The sequence below is a fragment of the Anneissia japonica genome, unplaced genomic scaffold (assembly GCF_011630105.1).
Source record: "Anneissia japonica isolate Jap-2015-1 unplaced genomic scaffold, ASM1163010v1 scaffold724_len3256291_cov202, whole genome shotgun sequence".
Classification (NCBI taxonomy): Eukaryota; Metazoa; Echinodermata; class Crinoidea; order Comatulida; family Comatulidae; genus Anneissia; species Anneissia japonica.
The window spans coordinates 2,601,859-2,620,591 of record NW_022744966.1 but is presented as its reverse complement, the minus strand read 5'-3'; the positions used below and the strand labels follow the sequence as shown (position 1 = coordinate 2,620,591).

The 18,733-nt window shown below is 35.0% G+C and overlaps 1 protein-coding gene across 2 annotated transcripts in view; it reads right to left on the bottom strand.

The window, feature by feature from the left end:
- LOC117119815 (anoctamin-8-like) overlaps positions 1-15,481 on the bottom strand; it is a 29,718-nt gene extending 14,237 nt beyond the window's left edge. For both annotated transcript variants that reach the window (XM_033264745.1, XM_033264746.1), the window contains exons 1-2: positions 15,403-15,481; positions 9,063-9,159 (exon numbers count right to left, since the gene is read on the bottom strand). In XM_033264745.1, the coding sequence (XP_033120636.1) occupies positions 9,063-9,114 (52 nt within the window). In that variant the 5' untranslated portion in view covers positions 9,115-9,159; positions 15,403-15,481. The remainder of the gene's footprint in view (positions 1-9,062; positions 9,160-15,402) is intronic.
- Positions 15,482-18,733: the final 3,252 nt, after the last annotated feature.

Here is an 18,733-nt window from a genome sequence, read left to right as displayed (position 1 = left end):
GGGTAGACATTAGCAATACTTAGACATACCTTTTGGCATTACACTAAACTTGAAGCCTATTTACAGTTCTATTTAAGATGAGCCACACTGTTAAAGATAAATGGAAGAATTACAAGAAACTGGTAAAGAGAAATTAGCTTTACTCAACATCACAGTCTTAATATCAGTCAGGGTTGTGAAGACAGAGAGCAGGCTTGGATAAATCAGGTGAGATTTTTCCACCCAAATTCACCATTGACATTATCATTGACATTATATATAGCTTGTTTTAATTTAAATCAAATAAAACATAACTTTTGACTGTGAAAATATTTTTCATTTGGTATACTTTGGAAACTGCTAACCAGACTCAGATCCAAACAATTTAGTTATTGCAAATATTTTTTTCTTTGTAAAAAATGGGGTCTATGAAAAGAATATAAGGATCGCAATATGGTTGTTAACTGTTAAGAAAACATATTTTGTTATAATTTTCAATTGAATTCTAAAGTAAACTTTTAACTAAATATGCAAAGTAAGCACTCAAAAAAATTGCACTCAAAAAGAATACTGTTTTAGCTTGTAAAAACATTATATTTTGAGGTTATGCAATTATCATATTTGTATCAACAGTTATCTCATTAGCGTGTTTCAGTTTATAATTAGAACATGGTCAATGCCATCTATTGACACGAATATCAGTCTGTATTAAATTGCTGAGCACCTAGAATATCACTATTTTCCAAGGTACCTATAACCTTTGACATTTGCAAAAAATGAATTGTGTATCATCTACCAATTGAATATACTTGCTGGAATCTCCCAAAATGAACTAAGAATCATAAACTAGGAGCGCCAAGTTCCCTCACAGCTGAAGTTAAAAAAAAAGATGATAAAAATGGTTTAGATGAGGGTTGACGATGCTTAATACAGAAAAGCATTCCCTTGTTACCCTCAACTCATTAAACCCAACAATCGGCTGTGAAGGACTGCCACTACACCTCCTACAGTTCCGTGATAATCAACATGATGATCTTAGGAACTCAAGATGATGAAGATGAAGATGGACTGATATAAAAAGGAAGGGAACAAGACTTCTAAATAACAACACAATGCCTTCTACCCCACACCTTGTATCCCACAATTAGTACCATTTTTATATCCCCCTTATAAACCCGCACTTCAATAAAACCTTGAGATCTAATTAATCATAAGGTTGAAAAAACACAACTAGATTTATGACTCAAATTAGCAACTGATTTATTATTAGCAAAATAAAAAGATCATAAAATGTAGAATTCGACATCAAAGACAATAACAATAACTTATGAGAGTTTGGCAGCAGAAACGATAAAATGGATTTGTTTGCTCGTCATGGTTTCATGTTTAGGTTACGGCTTTTAATAAAATCATATACCGTATTAATTTCTATAGCATAAAATAAATATCAATTATGGTTAACTTACTGTTTTGTTAAGTCTCACGACAATGCTTTCAATTAATTGCCATCAATAAAGATTAATAATTGGTCTGCAACAAATGAGGATGAATGGTTTGCTATTTTGAAGGGATGTTCAAGTTAATGAACAATCAAAATAGTTAGTTTATCCAAGTAAATATTCATGAATTAGCCTTTATTATTATTAATATTATCCATATTTATTATTATTATTTAAAAAAGACAAAAATAATAATACTACATGACTGATTATTATTAGTATCAAAATAATAATTATAATAACAACAACAATAATAATAATTATTATAATAATAATGTAAAATATAATTGACAAGGCCTGAAGGAAATTTTTGAATGCATTAAATCTAACCTAAGTATAATCATTTTCTGTTAATGTACGATGCATGCTCTACTATGACATGTCGACAAGGACGCGAAGCCCTGCCCACAAAGTCACGAAAACCTAGACTTACCGAGTTGGCAAACATTTTCTTTGCTATGAACCTTCTTTAAGAAAGAGAATTCAGGCTAGGCAGTATGGAAATGAATCAAATATATTCATAGTGTTAATCTATTTCATGGAACAGGCAGGGAAATTGTTGTAAATGCCTCTGTATTTCGCTCCCAAAGGAAGAGGGAAAAGCCGCATTCAGCCAACCTCGTTGTCGGCAAAGGCCAAGTCACTGATGCGCACTGCTCGTGTAAATCTGGGTATCTATAACCAGGCATAGACATCTAGGCCTAGGCTCACGTATATTTCGCGTTGACAACCAGCTGTCTAAGGAAATTAAAATGTCAGAGAAAAAGGAAGAGGGGGGCTGGGGAGCTATAGCCCCCCCCTGTCGAGGAAGCATAGCCCCCCCCCGTCGGAGAAGACGATAAGTTTTGTCGGGAAACAACCAAAAAAAAAAAAAAATATTTACATGTAATATTTGTTTAGCCACCATATTGTTTGTGTTAACTTTTCATAACAACAGTAACAATAACAATAATAATAATATTAATAATAATAATAATAATAATACAATGAGACTAATTAAAAATAATTTGCGTTCTGACAAATGCTCATTTAGATAGCCTCATGATGGTTGGAATACGTCGTGATAGGTGAAGCAACGTCCACCATGAAAGCGTGGTTGACAGATTTCATGCAAAATTTCCAAAAATATAGAATTTCACTTAATTAGATGGTTACATTGCATACTCTTTGTTTCTTGTTTCATTCAAAATGTTTTGGTTTTGGAAGCTGATTTCAACATTAGAAAGCATAGCCTACATGAAGTCATATTATAGTAACTCAATTCCTATCAAATAATTAATAAAAATTCGCCATAATTTATCAAATATAAGTGGCTTCCAGGGGGCGAGGCCCCCTGGACCCCAACTGGGGCCCTAGACGGCCCCCTGGCCCCCTACCCAAGTGAGGCTCGATTCGCCCCCACCCCCTGCACTGACCTTTTTGGTCAGTGCATGCAGAAAGGTAAAAATCGTGCGATGATTTCATAACTAGGCTACAGCCTAGTAGTAGGAGGAGGCCCCGGTGGCGTCCTGCCTGGCCGTAGGCCTACATCTAAATTTGTTCCTTGAGTCTTTAGAATAGGTCTAGAATATTCCTACTAAACATTCAGTTTGTTTTGTTGATGAGGGTCCACTGATTCAATGAATTCCCTAATTGTTCATACTTTAATATTGAATTTGAAGTAACTTTCTTCGGGTTCTAATTAAGCTTGATTTATGGAAGAAATTTTCAATTACAATTCAATTTTCATCGCGGTGCTTGATGTCTTCGTGGTGACGAAAAAATGAGGAATTTTTTTTGCACACGAACCTAAAAAAAATTCGAACCTAAAAAAATTCAACTAATTGAAAAATTATTGGACTGTGGGGGATAGGCAAATAACATTGGGAGTTGCAGTGATGACATCACGATTAATGCACAATATAATTGGTATTAATATACAATATAATTGGTATTAATGTACACTATAAAAATTATAATGTTATTATGAGACAGATACTTGGCTGATGAATTAGACAGCAGGGCATGGATCTGAATCACAATTGCAAATTTTGTTAAAAGCATCAAACCATTTATCAGCAATCGTGTTACATTCTAAAAAACCACGGCAATCAATAGAAGCTGTGCCGCTTAAACCAATAACAACTAAAATGGACAAGTACAACCAAGGAGTTATAATTGGAATATAGTATAGCTTAATGGTACAGTGTACTGTAAGCACATCATGTCTACCTAAAGGGACAGCGTATATTTTAACAGGATATTATACACCCAAACCAATTAAGTAAATATGGTTCAGGATGTTTACACTTCATTGGCATTGAATGATTAATAAGGAATATGTTATGATGTAAGATACAGTAAAGAGTGTCACCTAAATTTAAAAACAAGCCTTCATATTACATTTATGATTATAGAAATGGGATTGATGGCTTGTATCAGATCCACAGAAAGCAGGATGAGCTCTCAAAAATGAACAACAAAATATTAGCTGGAGTAGCTGGAGTAGCTTGTAACATATCTAAAGGAGAGGACAGTGACGGACATATTAGTCTTTTGCAAGATGGGACCACGTAAACAGGTTTACCTCTTCAAAATGAACAACGAAGTACGAGCAACAAGATTGACTGAATAGTTTGATATAGCTCTACTTGAAAGATATCTTGTGTCTTATGGAGTCATCAAGAAGTGATATTTAAATATAGCAAGATGGAAAGGTTGTTTCACAACAATTATGTGTTTAACTAATAATCTATTCTAACAATACTGTGTCCTTGACTATTCTACTCATTGGTTCAAAAGCTAACTTACTGTTGCACTGTAATTGCAAAAATAAAGTCTCCACCTTGTCTCCACCCTGAAAGAACTGGTATATTATCTAACTACTTCCCAGGAACAATGTCTTCAACATATCCTAAAGAGAATACACCGACAACTCAACTTTATTTGGCCTCTCACCCCACGGTGTTCCTTTGGCTTTAATTGGCTACTTACAGTCATAATTGCTTTATTATGCCCCATATTCCAAATGAAATAAATATACTGGCAAAGAAAAAGTATGTATCATTAGCAAAAACACTGAAATACTGCTTCTAGTTCCTGTGAAACATTCAATTTCTGAGTAAATGTTACCACTATCAATAATTAATTTATTTGTTACTAATACTGTTAATCATTGATTATGTTGTTTTATTTTCTTGTTTGTTATATTACGGAATAGCATGACATTTATTGGACCATGAATTTTTACCATAGAAAAAAAAATGGTTATCGTTCACTGTGAAGGACATCGTCTAGATACAAAAAATGAAGGCTACAGTGGGTCTAGACAAAGAAACTTCACATTCTGTACCTACTGTATGTTACCGTATAGTAGGCATACACTGTGAACATAGAATACTAGCATAATAGAGTATGTCATTAAAATACTCATCTATTATTACAAGAATCATTCTCTTTGTAACCACTGACTGATACTGATTATTTACAAAAATACCATAGATGCCGAGCCTTTTTCAAAACCATATTTATAGAGAGTAACCCTTCCAGCGTACCCTAGGTCGGCAGACATTCAGGAGCGCTCTTAAATAAATGAAATAATGTGATGCTTTTATCTTTTACGAGGCTTAAAGAGTGGAGTTGTTTTACTTGTGTGAAAAAGTTCTGCTGTCACAGGAATTGAACCCAGGACACTGGGATTAGAAGGCAGGCATCTTAACCACCAAGCTACAGTAGGCAACTCCACTCATTATGTTTTACATGGGAAAACTTTGATGAGTAGTAAATAACAAGATGTAAACCTTGTGTTGTATTTCAGTGTTTACTGATGAAATAATAGCAGACCTTACAGGACACTAACCAAGTATCACACGATATCATATTTTTATAAATCATCTTCTGAGTAAAGAAAGCACCCCAACTCACTTGCAGAAGGTGGTATGTTTTGTAAACATTAAAGTGACAGTTGCTGATCAATTTTTTGATAATTCTCATCAAAGCATAAATTAAATGAGAAAATAAATCCTTAAATAAATTTTAGATATATGTTTATTCTATTGACAAATATATGCTGGTATTGTACAGTATTATGTTTACAATATATGTTGTGTTAAACCAAATGCAGCTAAGTCAAATAAAGTGCATATGTTGTGTTTTGTCTGACACGATGAATAATGGCAGGTAATATTCTGTTGATATGCATAGCTATAGATGTTATAACAATCAAAGATGATGCCCAGATATTTAACAAAAATACTGTATATTTTTTAAATATTAGTATTACTAAACAAATACTGGAGAATTTAAGTGCAAATGGGTTGTCCCAAATATCATGAATTCTGGGGTATTTTGCACTTATATTTAATTCAAATTTGTTGAAGATGGCAACACAAATTAAGTTTTCTTAAAGATCACATTAAAATTCAAAAAGGGTTTAGAGGAGCTAAACAAATTGTTATGTCATCTGCATATTATGCATTACCTTTAATTACAGGGAGCAGAGAACTGACATAGATATAGAAAAGTAATAGACCAACAACAATATCAACCTTTGGGGTATACCACTATTTATGTTATATTTACTACTCTCAACATTTTTAAAATGATAATTTCAACATAATTTTGATAATTTTCTACTCTTAAAATTTTTAAAAGGAAAATTAGATAAGTACAGTGTATTTGGTCGTATTTTTTTTTTTTTTTTGGTTTTAGGTTTTACAGCTTTTCTATTTTTCCTTTTAGTTTGTATTTTTGTATGTAGTTCTTGTTTAGTTGTACATTTTCTAGTGATGTTGTTTCATAAGTTACAATACGATCTTGTGGAAGAACACCTCTTTGATGATCAGCTTCCTTGTAAAAGAAAGATTTTATTATTATTATTATGACCTTAAGGCATTAGCACCTTCTTATGTGGGCCCTATTATTCAAGTAGCTGAGCTCAAAATACTGCCTCTTTATTGTTTATGTTGTATGAAATGATTTGTTTAGTGTGTTTGGCAGATATTCGCCCTTGATGGCTGATAAGCAACAAAATTGAATTGCTTTGAAAATGATAATCAAATGTCTCTTGTAAGCCTGTATGGCATGTGGTGGATACCTTACAATTCTCATGTGATATTCATTGAATGTCCAAGATGTCCTTGCTTATGTTATTCTTCATTTATTACTTAATATAATGTGCTGCACATTATGCATTCAATACCAGCAGATCTGTGCTCACCATCTCATTAGTCTGTCCTCAGTTGTAATCTGCGTAAAATGAATACTCTATTTATTCATTGTTTTTTTTTATTTGTAAAATACTATTAAAAATATCCAACTACAGAATATTCTACAATTTTTTTCTTTATATTATAGCTACTCCTGATATACATTTCATATTATTTATATATTATTAAATACAATTTTGTAAATTAGGCAGATTTTGGTTACAGATTGTTTGGTTGATTGCTACCTCGCCCAGTCTTTTTTTTTCCCTGTTTTATTTTATGTTGAGTTTAGGAGCTTGCAAGCAGTGGCGCATCCGAGTCTTGAAATGAGGGGNNNNTGTCATCACATTACCGCTGTCTCTTATACACATCTAGATGTGTATAAGAGACAGGTGTTTATACTGTGCAGTATATTAATTGTTCTTAAAGGCCAACTCAGCCAGTGTCACACGACACAGCCCGACGTAATTTATTGTCACGTCGGAGTTAAACGCGGACGTGATGGTTTGCATCGTAGAATATTAATATTTCTCACGCTGGCTAAAGACTGTCCCTGACAGTGAATCGCGTCGGGCTGTGTCGTATGACGTTGTGTCTGAGTTGGCCATCATGAACAGTACTTGCATTTTCAAAACATAAACTAACGTTGAAAATAAAGATAAATATGTACATCATTGTGAATAATAAATAACAAATAAAATAATAAATAATGTAAAAACTCATTTTTAAAATGATTTAGATTTGATTATAACATTTCTTAAAAAATGATTAAAAAGGACAGGCCAACTGTAATTTAGTTAAAACTGTAATATGCATTTCTGAATAAGTTCAATGTGTGGGTGAACGCATCAGAGTATTTTAAATTATGTAAACCTGTAAAGTGCTGTTTTTCATCATGATCCTGAGCGTGAAGAGGAGAGTACTAAATGGAATATATTCTGTTGGGAATTAGACTTTTGCAAGCTGTACTGTCACTAGACATTGATATATTATGGCTGCCCTTGATACAATTTATGCTGGTTTATAACGTTTCTAAAATGAATGATGTTATTCATATTGAAAAAAAGTATAACAGATCCTGGTACATATCATATACAGTAACATTTTATAAAATAGAAACATATGCAAGAAATGTATTTTTATTTTATGAGGCTTACTGTATCTTTGTCTGACCTTTGAAAACTATCATCATTCAGCTATTTTCATAAAATTTAAACAATTTTACTGAGAATATGATTAATTTTTTATCATCATCATCACCAAATTATTATTGTCACAATCATCAATATCATCATCATCACTATCTTCTTTATCATGTCATCATCACATTACCATCAAATCATCGCATCATTCATTTATATTTGACTTGCATTTTTTTTTTCAAGTGATCAAGTGAAACCAGCGCCACTGAAGTGCTATCACTTTAAAGACAGAATAAATAAACACCACCATTGTCATCACATTACCGTCTTCATCATCTGCATCATGGTCTTCCTCCTCTGAGTCCTTCCCTTTACATTCAAGCCTGTTCACCAGTTAAACTTTAGTTTCTTAGTGGCTAAAAAGTGTCTTTGGGTGGTTTTTATTGTGGAAGGTGCTATACATGACCACTGACCATTATCATCATCACATCAACATCAACATCACCACCACATCGCCATCAAGGTCACACATTACCAACATCACCAATTATCATCACACTGCCATCATCATAATCATCATCAACAGATAATAGTATAATTTAGATGTACATCTGATTGGAACCAAAATTTCTGATAGTGACTGCATTTCGGAAGCACACTTATTCAATTTTCTGACTGCTTCAATAGGATTTCCGTTCTCAAAATTTGAATTTAGTGCGATTGCACCTTAATGAGTGGGACCTCACTGCCTTTAATTGGGGAGGGAGCGGGGAGGGAGCAGAGATCGAAAAATATTTTAGAGTCCCCAGACAAAAGAAATATACTTAAATGCAATTGATGCTGTACTTGACAATTCCATCTAATTGTCATCATAAAATTAGAGTGGAGTTGCCTAGCTTGGTGGTTAAGATGCTTGCCTTATAATCCCAGGGTCCTGGGTTCAATTCCTGTGACAACAGGACTTTTTCACACAACTAAAATGAACTTCTAAGCTCTCACAAATAGACAGTTTATAAAGCATCATCCATCCTGTAAGTGGTAGGTCACTTGCTGTTGGATGCTAAAGAAATATTTAAAATAAAGAAATACATACCAATAAATTGCCACGGTTACAGAGCCAGTGGCATATATAAGCAAAGCAGCTAGTAAGACCATTTTAAATGATTTTTCACAACTGACAATGATGTACACTAAACCAACGTTTTGTAAAGATTATTACGATGTGTATTAAATTGTTAATTTTTTTCTGAACTTACCTGCAACTTTAACCGCTGTAAAATGAGAACCAATCGTAGTCGTGCGATCCATACCGTTAGGATTAAGCAACTGTGTTGGCCATTTATCACAAGACGACTGGGGATACAGGTTAAGAAAACAAAATACTGCTAATTATTATTTTATCTTCTTTTAGTTGTTTAGAATTAATATTACTTTCATAAAACCATACATATCTTTTCATAATAAATTTTTTATTATGATCATTATTATCTATTATTATATTGTTATCATTATAACACTTCAACTGTTTTTTTATCCTTCATCATTAGATTTAGACTTTACTTCATAGGCCACAAAATTTGAACAAGGAAAATTTAAATAGATTTAAAAAAAAATTGTTCTATCAATGATTATTAAGCAATTAGTAGAGCTCCGCATAGTACACTATAGGAAAATTATTGTACGAAGGTTAGATTTAATGCTTGAAAAAATTGCCTGAGTGCCTGCAAGGCCCGAAAGAAATTTTTGAATGCATTAAATCAACCCTAAGTATAATAATTTTCCATTTAGTGTACGATGCATGCTCTAGTAATTGCTTTATAAGTCAATAGCCGTCTTTTAATTTTGTTTTTTATAACCAACTGTTGTAGCAGTCATCGGTTGCTATAGTGATATGATCAGTATACGTGTGCGTATTTACATTTAGCTGTGCGTATGCTGATTTTTGCTTCTGCAGTACACGTTTAATTCACTACACATCAGCAGTCACAGTACGGATACAATGAATAACTATTGTGTTAAAAAGAACTTGTTTGTAATGCTAAGTAGTTTGATAGACTTTCATCAGAGAAATAAACATTTCAGCATTCGAGAGAGAATAGTCACTGACGTCCTTTTTGGTCGGTGCATGCAGACAGGTAAAATTGTGCGATGATTTCATGACTAGGCTAGGCTACGGCCTAGTGGTAGTAGGAAGAGGCCCATGCGGCCTCCTGCCTGGCCGTAGGCCTACGTCTAAATTCGTTCCTTGAGTCTTTAAAATAGGTCTAGAATATTCCTATTAAACGTTCACTTTGTTGTGTTTATGAGGGTCCATTGATTCACTGAATTCCTTTAATTGTTCATACTTAATATTGAATTTGAAGTAAATTTCTTCGGGTTCTAATTAAGCTTGTTTTACGAAAGTAATTTTCAATTACAATTCAATTTTTATTGCGGTGCGTGATGTATTCGCGGTGACGAAAAAATGAGGATTTTTTTTTTGCACACGAACCTAAAAAAAAATCAAGCCAAGTGTCCAATAATAGAAAAATTAGTGGACACTGGGGAATAGGCAAATAACATTGGGAGTTATAGTGATGACATCACGATTGACTTATAATAATTATCATCATCAGATGGCTTTAGAAGTCTTGAAAAGATGGCCATGCACTGTCAATAATTTCTGCGTTTTGTGTTTGCTTGTGTCCGTATGTATTCATTACATGTTGTAGTTAAGTCGGATTGCATAGCACCCGGGGAGCTGACTGCATACCAACCAAACAGGGGGTGCTGCAGCCACTTCACGACATGTGACACTTGCGCTACCTATTTTACTGAAAATTCTTATGGTCTTGAACTACCATCTAACAAAATCACACTGTGGTCTAAAAGACAACAGCAAAAAGGCCACTCAATAGTGCCAGAGAGGGCACAATGTTTACTAGTTCCTGATGGCAAAAAGTGTTCCATCCAGTCGCGATCTCGTGGCTGTATACCAAAAGTAGGCTTAGCAAGGGCCTTACTGGTTTAGCACTATCAATTTCACCCCGGTTATTTCCCACTTGTGCTAAAAAGTCCTCGCAATTATACCTCATAAATACTGCAACTCCCCCCATATTTCAGGGGCGGATCCAGAGAAAGTTGGGCTGATCGAAACAACACTGCCTTAGGGGGTCCGGGGGCATGTCACCACGAAATTTTTGTGTTCTAGACCAGCGTTCCGCAAACTTTTTACTCCACGGCCTATTTACGATGCTAGGCACCAAGCCGCTGCCCAGCAATCCAGCTGCGTCAGGGACCAACATACCACAACCTGGCAAGAAGTTTTGATCATGAACTTAAGCCTCCATGTATACAATAGTTTGACATCATCAGATAATTTATCAGTTCTCTCAGTGACAAATTAATTTCATTGTATACAATTAAATACTATTTTATTAAAGAAATGATACAGCACACATGTGTTTTCACCTGACAATTTTTTTTCCTTTTTTCTATCATGATCCAACCGAACACAGTTCAGTCACACACATCATAGTTTTCTCATAGCTTTCACGCACACTCAGTTACTGCTCAACTTTAAGATGACGGTCTGGCGGTTCATCCACTACCATCACTTCTTTTGTCACGCCAAACAAGGCCATCGATCCATGTGTCTGTGTGTTGTTGGTATGCCCAATGCAAATAGTGACAACCAAAATAACCAAGCAAGTAAAGTTTGTTCTTGTACTACAGTATTATTGTTTTTGACATTAAAAACCGCTTATAGTTCAAACAGCAAGCATCATCAATCTGGCACTTTAGCAGTTTGTACAAGCAAGGAAGTGCCGCATTCATTGTAACAATGAAGCGGCTTTATTAAACTAATTTCTCCATGTTTAAACGTATCTTTTTTTTTTTCCAATTTCTCAGACGGCCTTGCGGCCCTCCAAATATACTTCGCAGCCCTCCAAAAATATTTCAAATTTGGGCCCATAGTTTGCGGAACGTCGTTCTAGATGCCCGAAAATAACATTTGAGGCGTTCTGGGCTATCATTTTTTTCTTTTTCTTTCTTTTTTTTACCTCCTATAAGTGGGGGGGGGAGGGCCCCCCCAAGTCCTCGAAAATATACCCTGTAAATACAGCACCTCCCGTATAGAAATATTTAAGAGTGAGCTTCCCGGGGCGTAGCACCAAAGCTGCAGCGGGGTCCAGCCCAAATTGCCAATTCACAGCTTCAATGGCGGCAAAATAAAGAAATATTATTCCTATTAAATTCGCATTCAAATTGTATTATTCATATACAGTAGCACCTTTGTCACTGGCAATTAAAGACACTATAAGAATTTGATTAAAGAGATCATTTTTAAGCAGAGTATTGAATGTATGTGTATCAGAATATAATTTTAGTTTGCTAGAAAGGAATATCTTAGTTTTGGAGCCACAAAAAAGAATGTTCGCTAATACAAACATGCAATATTTTTGGTACACATATAAATGTTATATATTTATACAATCCAATCAACACATTTTTAAAACATTTTGTTTGAAATTAACAACATGAGGACAATTATAAAGCTTAAGAATATTGCAATTGAGTTTACAAATAAACATTAATAAAATAAATAGGATCAGCAATCGAAACAATTACAAAAAGTATTAATCATGTAGGCCTATTATTTATCAAATTAGGGCAGGGTAGGTAAGACATTAATACTCAGAATAATTTTTACTGTTTCTAAGGGGGAACCAGTGGACAAAAACTGAAAGGGTCTGACACTGGAATGTACAGTAAGAATAATATCATTGTGAGATGGATAAAGAAAGATAATATGGATCATGTCCAAAGCACTTATGAGTGAGAAGCGTAATTTTGAAATTCAAAATGTGTTCTTGCAAAGTTAATATCAAACTACAGATAATGCAATATACTACAGTAGTAACAATTTATAAACATTGGTGTACAGTAGTTAAAACTCCTTGACTATTGTAGTTAATATCATTACAGTATAGTACTAATACTATACATTCATTCATTCATTTTTCATCATTTATTCATTTTCCCATTAATCCTCACAGGGCTTGGGAATATCTAGGATTCTGGAAGTGGGACTGAAGAGTGGGCACCTGAAGTGGAGGGGGGGGGGCCTTGATGATTAAGGGAGGAGGGGCTAGCTTGCAAAATAAGGTGATGATTTTTAACTACAGCATGAATTTTTGGTTTCAAAACATTATCACAGGGGGGAGGGGCATTGACGGGGAGACAAGCTTTGGTACATATCCTTACCACTATGGGAAACTAACTTTCAGTTGTTACTTAAAAAGTTTTAGAGATAAGGCCTACTGTTGACTATGTGAGAAGAAAGTGAATTCCACGTAATTCGTGAATCAGAAAAAGCTGCACATTTTGTATTGTTTCTTCCGAGTTTAACAAGTTTTAAGTTATCACAGTTTTTCTCTGTGGAAGGCGCTATATAAATATATGACCACTGACCACAGGTTTCCATTTGTCCTCAAAAAGTGTAGTAAACAATTTAGAGCTACTGTATACAGTAAATGTCCTCAAGATTATTTATGATTTTAAGCACTTCAATCATGTCGCTCTGTCTAGTCTCTCCTGATGCGTAGGCAAACTCAATTTATTAAGTTGTTCATCATCATCAGTTTTCTGTCTACTGGCAAGTTCACAGCAGTCAATTTCTCCTTCACATCTACGTTTAACCCGTTAAAAAATTACGTAATTCGTGGACTGGACAGCCTCAGATGGAAGGCTTTTCTAATCACTTTATTGTTGGCAAGAAACTTTGTTCATAATTTTGTTGGTACATATTTATCTCAATTTTAACATTTCTATGTTTTCTGGGTGGTTTTACCATAAATCCTCAAATACTGTAGAAACTCTTGGCCAGGCTTCTTTTTGAGATGGGTCTTTTCCAGATTACTTCTGCAAATTAAAGAGGGAATGTGGGGGGGGGGGGCCTTCTTTTCAAATTGAGTTTTGTAAATATTTGGAATTGCTATTAAATATAAAACTGTAAAGGATACTAAAGCATGGAATTAAATATTTATTAAAAATAAAAACATCATTTAATTGAAATGATCAAAACATCCCGACGATAAAATAACAAAAGATAAGCCTATGTGATTAGTGTTGACACTTGACATTCTGCTGTAATCAGATGTTGTGAATCTTGCAGCTTTCCTTTGCATCATTTCAATTTTTTGGGCGCTAATGAATTTTCGCACCTAACTTTTAATTCTTAATTTTTTTACCTCAACGTTCTTCTCACAGTCACAACATATAATTAACAAACACTTTCACCTGATTTAACCTATCACAAAGTACCTTTTTCAACAAATAATCCCACAAATAAGTACAGCGAATCTGTGTTCGCTAGCACGACGAGCAGCTGCCATTTTGCAATCAGTAAGAAATTGCCAGAACTTTTAATTCTTAATATTTTTACCTCAATGTTCTTCTCACAGTCATCACATATAATTAACAAACGTGTTCACATAATTTAATCACTCACAAAGTAACTTTTTCAACAAATAAGCCCACAAATAAGTACAGCGAATCTGTGTTCGCTAGCACGACAAGCGGCTGCCATTTTGCAATCAGTAAGAAATTGCCAGAATGTCTGAGTTTGCAGCGTGAAGTTTTTTGATTAAATGTTTATAAAAACTTCTCTATTTGCCATATTGTATGTCATTCTTTATATTGTATGGTGCTGTTGTTTGACTATGTGTGTTCACATGAAATTCACACGTATAATAATTACTTCAAAAATTAGTAATGATCCAAATGCATACACAGATCGAAAAATAGGGCCTAGGCCTAAATCCAGAAAAACAACTATCAAAGCCAATGATAAAAAACGTCGGTTCAATTAACCTTGATTACGACAAGAAAGTTCAAAAAGATGGTAGTGCATGATGCCACATTTTGTTGTCGGATGTTTCATGGGAAAAATCCAATTAAAATTATAAGACTGGCCTTTAATGGTTTCAAAATTTGTTGAAAAAATGTACTTTATGAGTGGTTGAATCATGTAAATATGTTTTATAATTATGTGCTGTGACTGTGAGAAGAGAATTAAGGTAAAAAAATAAAAAATTTAAAGTTAGGTGCGAAAGTTCATTAGCGCCAATTTTTTGTTTATAGTAGACGAAACTTGCATTTTGGATCCCACAAACTGAGCATGCATGAAAGTTTTGGATGAATGCTGGACCGTATGTCAAGGCTCTGTTATAGGTCAGTCTGTTAAGTTAGAATAAATAGCTGTGTATTAACATGAGAGAGCCATCCAGGGCTTCTTTGGACTGTGGGCCCGAGAGCCCATTGGGCGTTACGCAACTAGCTAGGAACAACAAACCTTCATAACCCCAGGAATGGCTCGCTGCTGGATGAAGTGATAGGAGGATAACAGAAAGCTGTGTTGATGTATTAAGAGAGGAGAACTTGCCAAGCCTAGGCCTAGCCTACACAGTTGCTCCTTGCCTGATAAGCTAAAGGATTTCTAACTTCTGAACAACTGAGAACCACTCATCATGAATTAAAACTCCAGAAATGTTAATGCATTATATTTATATCTCTATCACTTAAAAAAATTCACAGAAATTGTGTTTTACCTACCTGAAACAATCTCCATTTAAAGAAATTCTGTCCTCGCGCTTCCCTGCATTTGTTGATATTAAAAAATTGTTTACATCTGTTTAGCGCCCTCAATCGTAGAAGAGCTCTAATCATATCATCAATATTCAATATAATTTCAATGTTCATGATTGTATCTTTTTGGATATTGTATCAGGGGTGGCGCCAGGATTTGCCCGATGGGTCAGGTTTTTCCCTACAAAATCAAAATGGGCGTGGTCGAGTTTCGATTAAAAGGCTTCGAAAGTGGTCCAAAAATTTAGACAATTTAGGGGTTTCAAAGGCTTGTTTAATCGATTTTAGAGTCTCCTAATATGTAGAAAATCATATAATTTTTTTTGGGGGGGGGGGAAACTTCCCCTCCCCTAACGGTTTTTACCGGGCTGACCAAGCCGTCGTACCGGGCTGGGTAATAAGAGAAAAGAAAGAGGGGAGAGGGAGGGAAAGAGAAAGAAGAGGAAAAGAAAAGGAAAGAAAAAGAAAAAAGAAAAAAGAAAAATAAAGACAAGAATAAAAAGGAAGCTATCATAATGACCAGACTCACAACACCCTGCAACCCCTTCTCCACTTCAAAAACTCATTTGATCTATGCTGCCCGATGGCGTAACCACTGGGAGACAAGGGGAAAATATCTATCTTTGAAAAATCTTCCCCACCCCTTTATAAATGCCCTTTTCATCCCCTGAATGTGCATAAAAACCTAAAATTGCGCGCACTTCGCGCGCATTTCTTGTTAACATGGGCCCATTTCCTCTAAAAATTGCACATTTTAGGGCGTTTTGATCAATTCCAACGAAATTAGAATTAAAAACACAAAAATATTTTGCGCGCTTGGCGCGCATTTTTTAGGGCTTTTTTAGGTTTATACTTTTAAGTTATTTAAACACATAATAGTCCCAAACTCAAGAAAGACAAATTTAAGATAGATCGTTTTAACCTAAAAGAAGGGCCCCAGCTGTCGCCAAGAATGTAAACGCAACATCACTCTACTTCTATTTCTCCATTAGTTGAGTCGTTCAATTAAAAAATACTATATCTGTGAAAATATCTATCTTTGAAAAATCTTCCCCACCCCTTTATAAATGCCCTTTTCATCCCCTGAATGTGCATAAAAACCTAAAATTTCGCGCACTTCGCGCGCATTTCTTATTAACATGGGCCCATTTCCTCTAAAAATTGCACATTTTAGGGCGTTTTGATCAATTCCAACGAAATTAGAATTAAAAACACAAAAATATTTTGCGCGCCTAGCGCGCATTTTTTAGGGCTTTTTTAGGTTTATACTTTTAAGTTATTTAAACACATAATAGTCCCAAACTCAAGAAAGACAAATTTAAGATAGATCGTTTTAACCTATAGAAGGGCCTCAATGTGTATTGCTGGTGAAAGAATATGTTTGTAATAAATAAAACCATGATGAAAATGTTTATATTTAGTTTCAAACACACGTGTGTGGAATATATTATAAATAAGATAAGCCCTATGTCGTATTGTTTTCTATATGGGGAGTGGGGTGGGGTCGGTATGGTAAATTACTAACCGGGAAAATAAATACCCACTCTGACCCAAGACCCTTGTTACGCGCCTGGTGTTAGCGCCAATGTGAGTCCTTGTACGGACAGGGGATGTGCCCCCCCCCCCTCTGAAGCTGGAAACCTTGTTTTTTTGCAAAATAAATTGATGCAATTTGCCTATATTATAGGCCTAATCAATAAATTCCTCATCAACCGATAAAACCTTAAACATTCTTGGAATTGACATAACAATACTGATGCCGTACACACCCTTCAGTGTGAAATGTGGCTCTCTTTGCAATCACATCTAACATCTAAGGAAAGAAGAGCTTAGATTGGGGTACCAGATAAAATAATTTTGTTATCAACATTAATACATTATGCTAATTTTCATCTTTGTAAGCGCATAAGACAGTGCAAATTATTTCTATGACAGTCCTTTGAAGTGTGTAAAGCTCCATTTTATCCCATACATAGTCAAAATATTGGGGGGATGATACAATGGACCATCCCCCCTTGTCAAATATTGGGGGGATATATCCAACATCCCCCCACCCCTGGATCTACGCCTATGCTATCTCCTATATCGGAGTTGGGCGCAGACACTCCAAAATGGAGTAACTACATATACTCTAGTGGCCTCTGGGGACCCGAGACAGCCACAGTAAAGCACCAGTAGGCCTACCGACATACAGATACATGTCCTTTATCTCGCCTAATTAACTTGCCTAATTATTGATATATTATCTCGCCTAATTGTGTGCATCTAAATTTAATAGTTTGTATTAAAGATATTTGAGGTATATTCATTCAAAATTCAAAATTCAAAAAAATAAAAATATATACATAGTAGCAACAATGCTGAATTGCGTATGGATGTACAAAGGTAAATTATTAAAATGGCAAAAAAAAGACAACACAAAAAAAGAAATTACATACAAGATGATATACAAAAAAGAAAAATCACGAAAAAGCAAAACCAAAAATGCGAGGACACCGAAAGGAGCAATCTTGAGTTTAATTTTGTGGGTGGTATACGTGCTTGTCCCAAAAACACAAAAGTTTACGTGGCCTATTCTTTAGGTAAAGGGGACGTGTGTTTGTGAGGGATGATTTCCTCTCCCAATCTAGGAAAAAAATGAATAAAAAAAGACTGCATTATATGCAATCTTGTTTTTTCATAAGCAAACCAACCGTATTGTTGTCCTATCTTTGTTTGAACCTTTCCAAATGTATGCTAGCAATGCATTAAGTTCCATCTTGCAAAAACGTCGACAACGAAATGTTGAGCGAAAGTTTCGGAAAGAACCAAGTACAACAAAATCCCCACGAAAGTACGTTGACGGTTGATGATTGCACTTGTCATGATGTTATAACCAGTGACGTCACGCTCGGGCGCTGACGGGGGAGGAGCGCCAGGGCCCCAGGCACGAGAGGCCCGGAAATTGTAGTTTAAAAATATATATATAAATATAAACTATTATACCATAGTTTCATTCAATAGGACTCCTCCCACAGTTTTAAAATACACTGGTCTGGCATTATCATACAGAAACCGCATTATCTCAGGGCTCACGTAAACGATCGCTGCAGTTTGTTTGTTATAATGTTGCGGTTTGTCTTGCCAACCACACTTGATTGATGTTGCGCGTGACACAAGCGTGGTGTCTTTTGATTAACCGACAGTGTTTTGGAAATGTTTCGGCCTGTCGTATTCCTTATCATGATTTTGCACGTTTCTCACTAAAATATTATCTGTATTTATTTACACCTACATGAAGTACATATACCTACTGTCC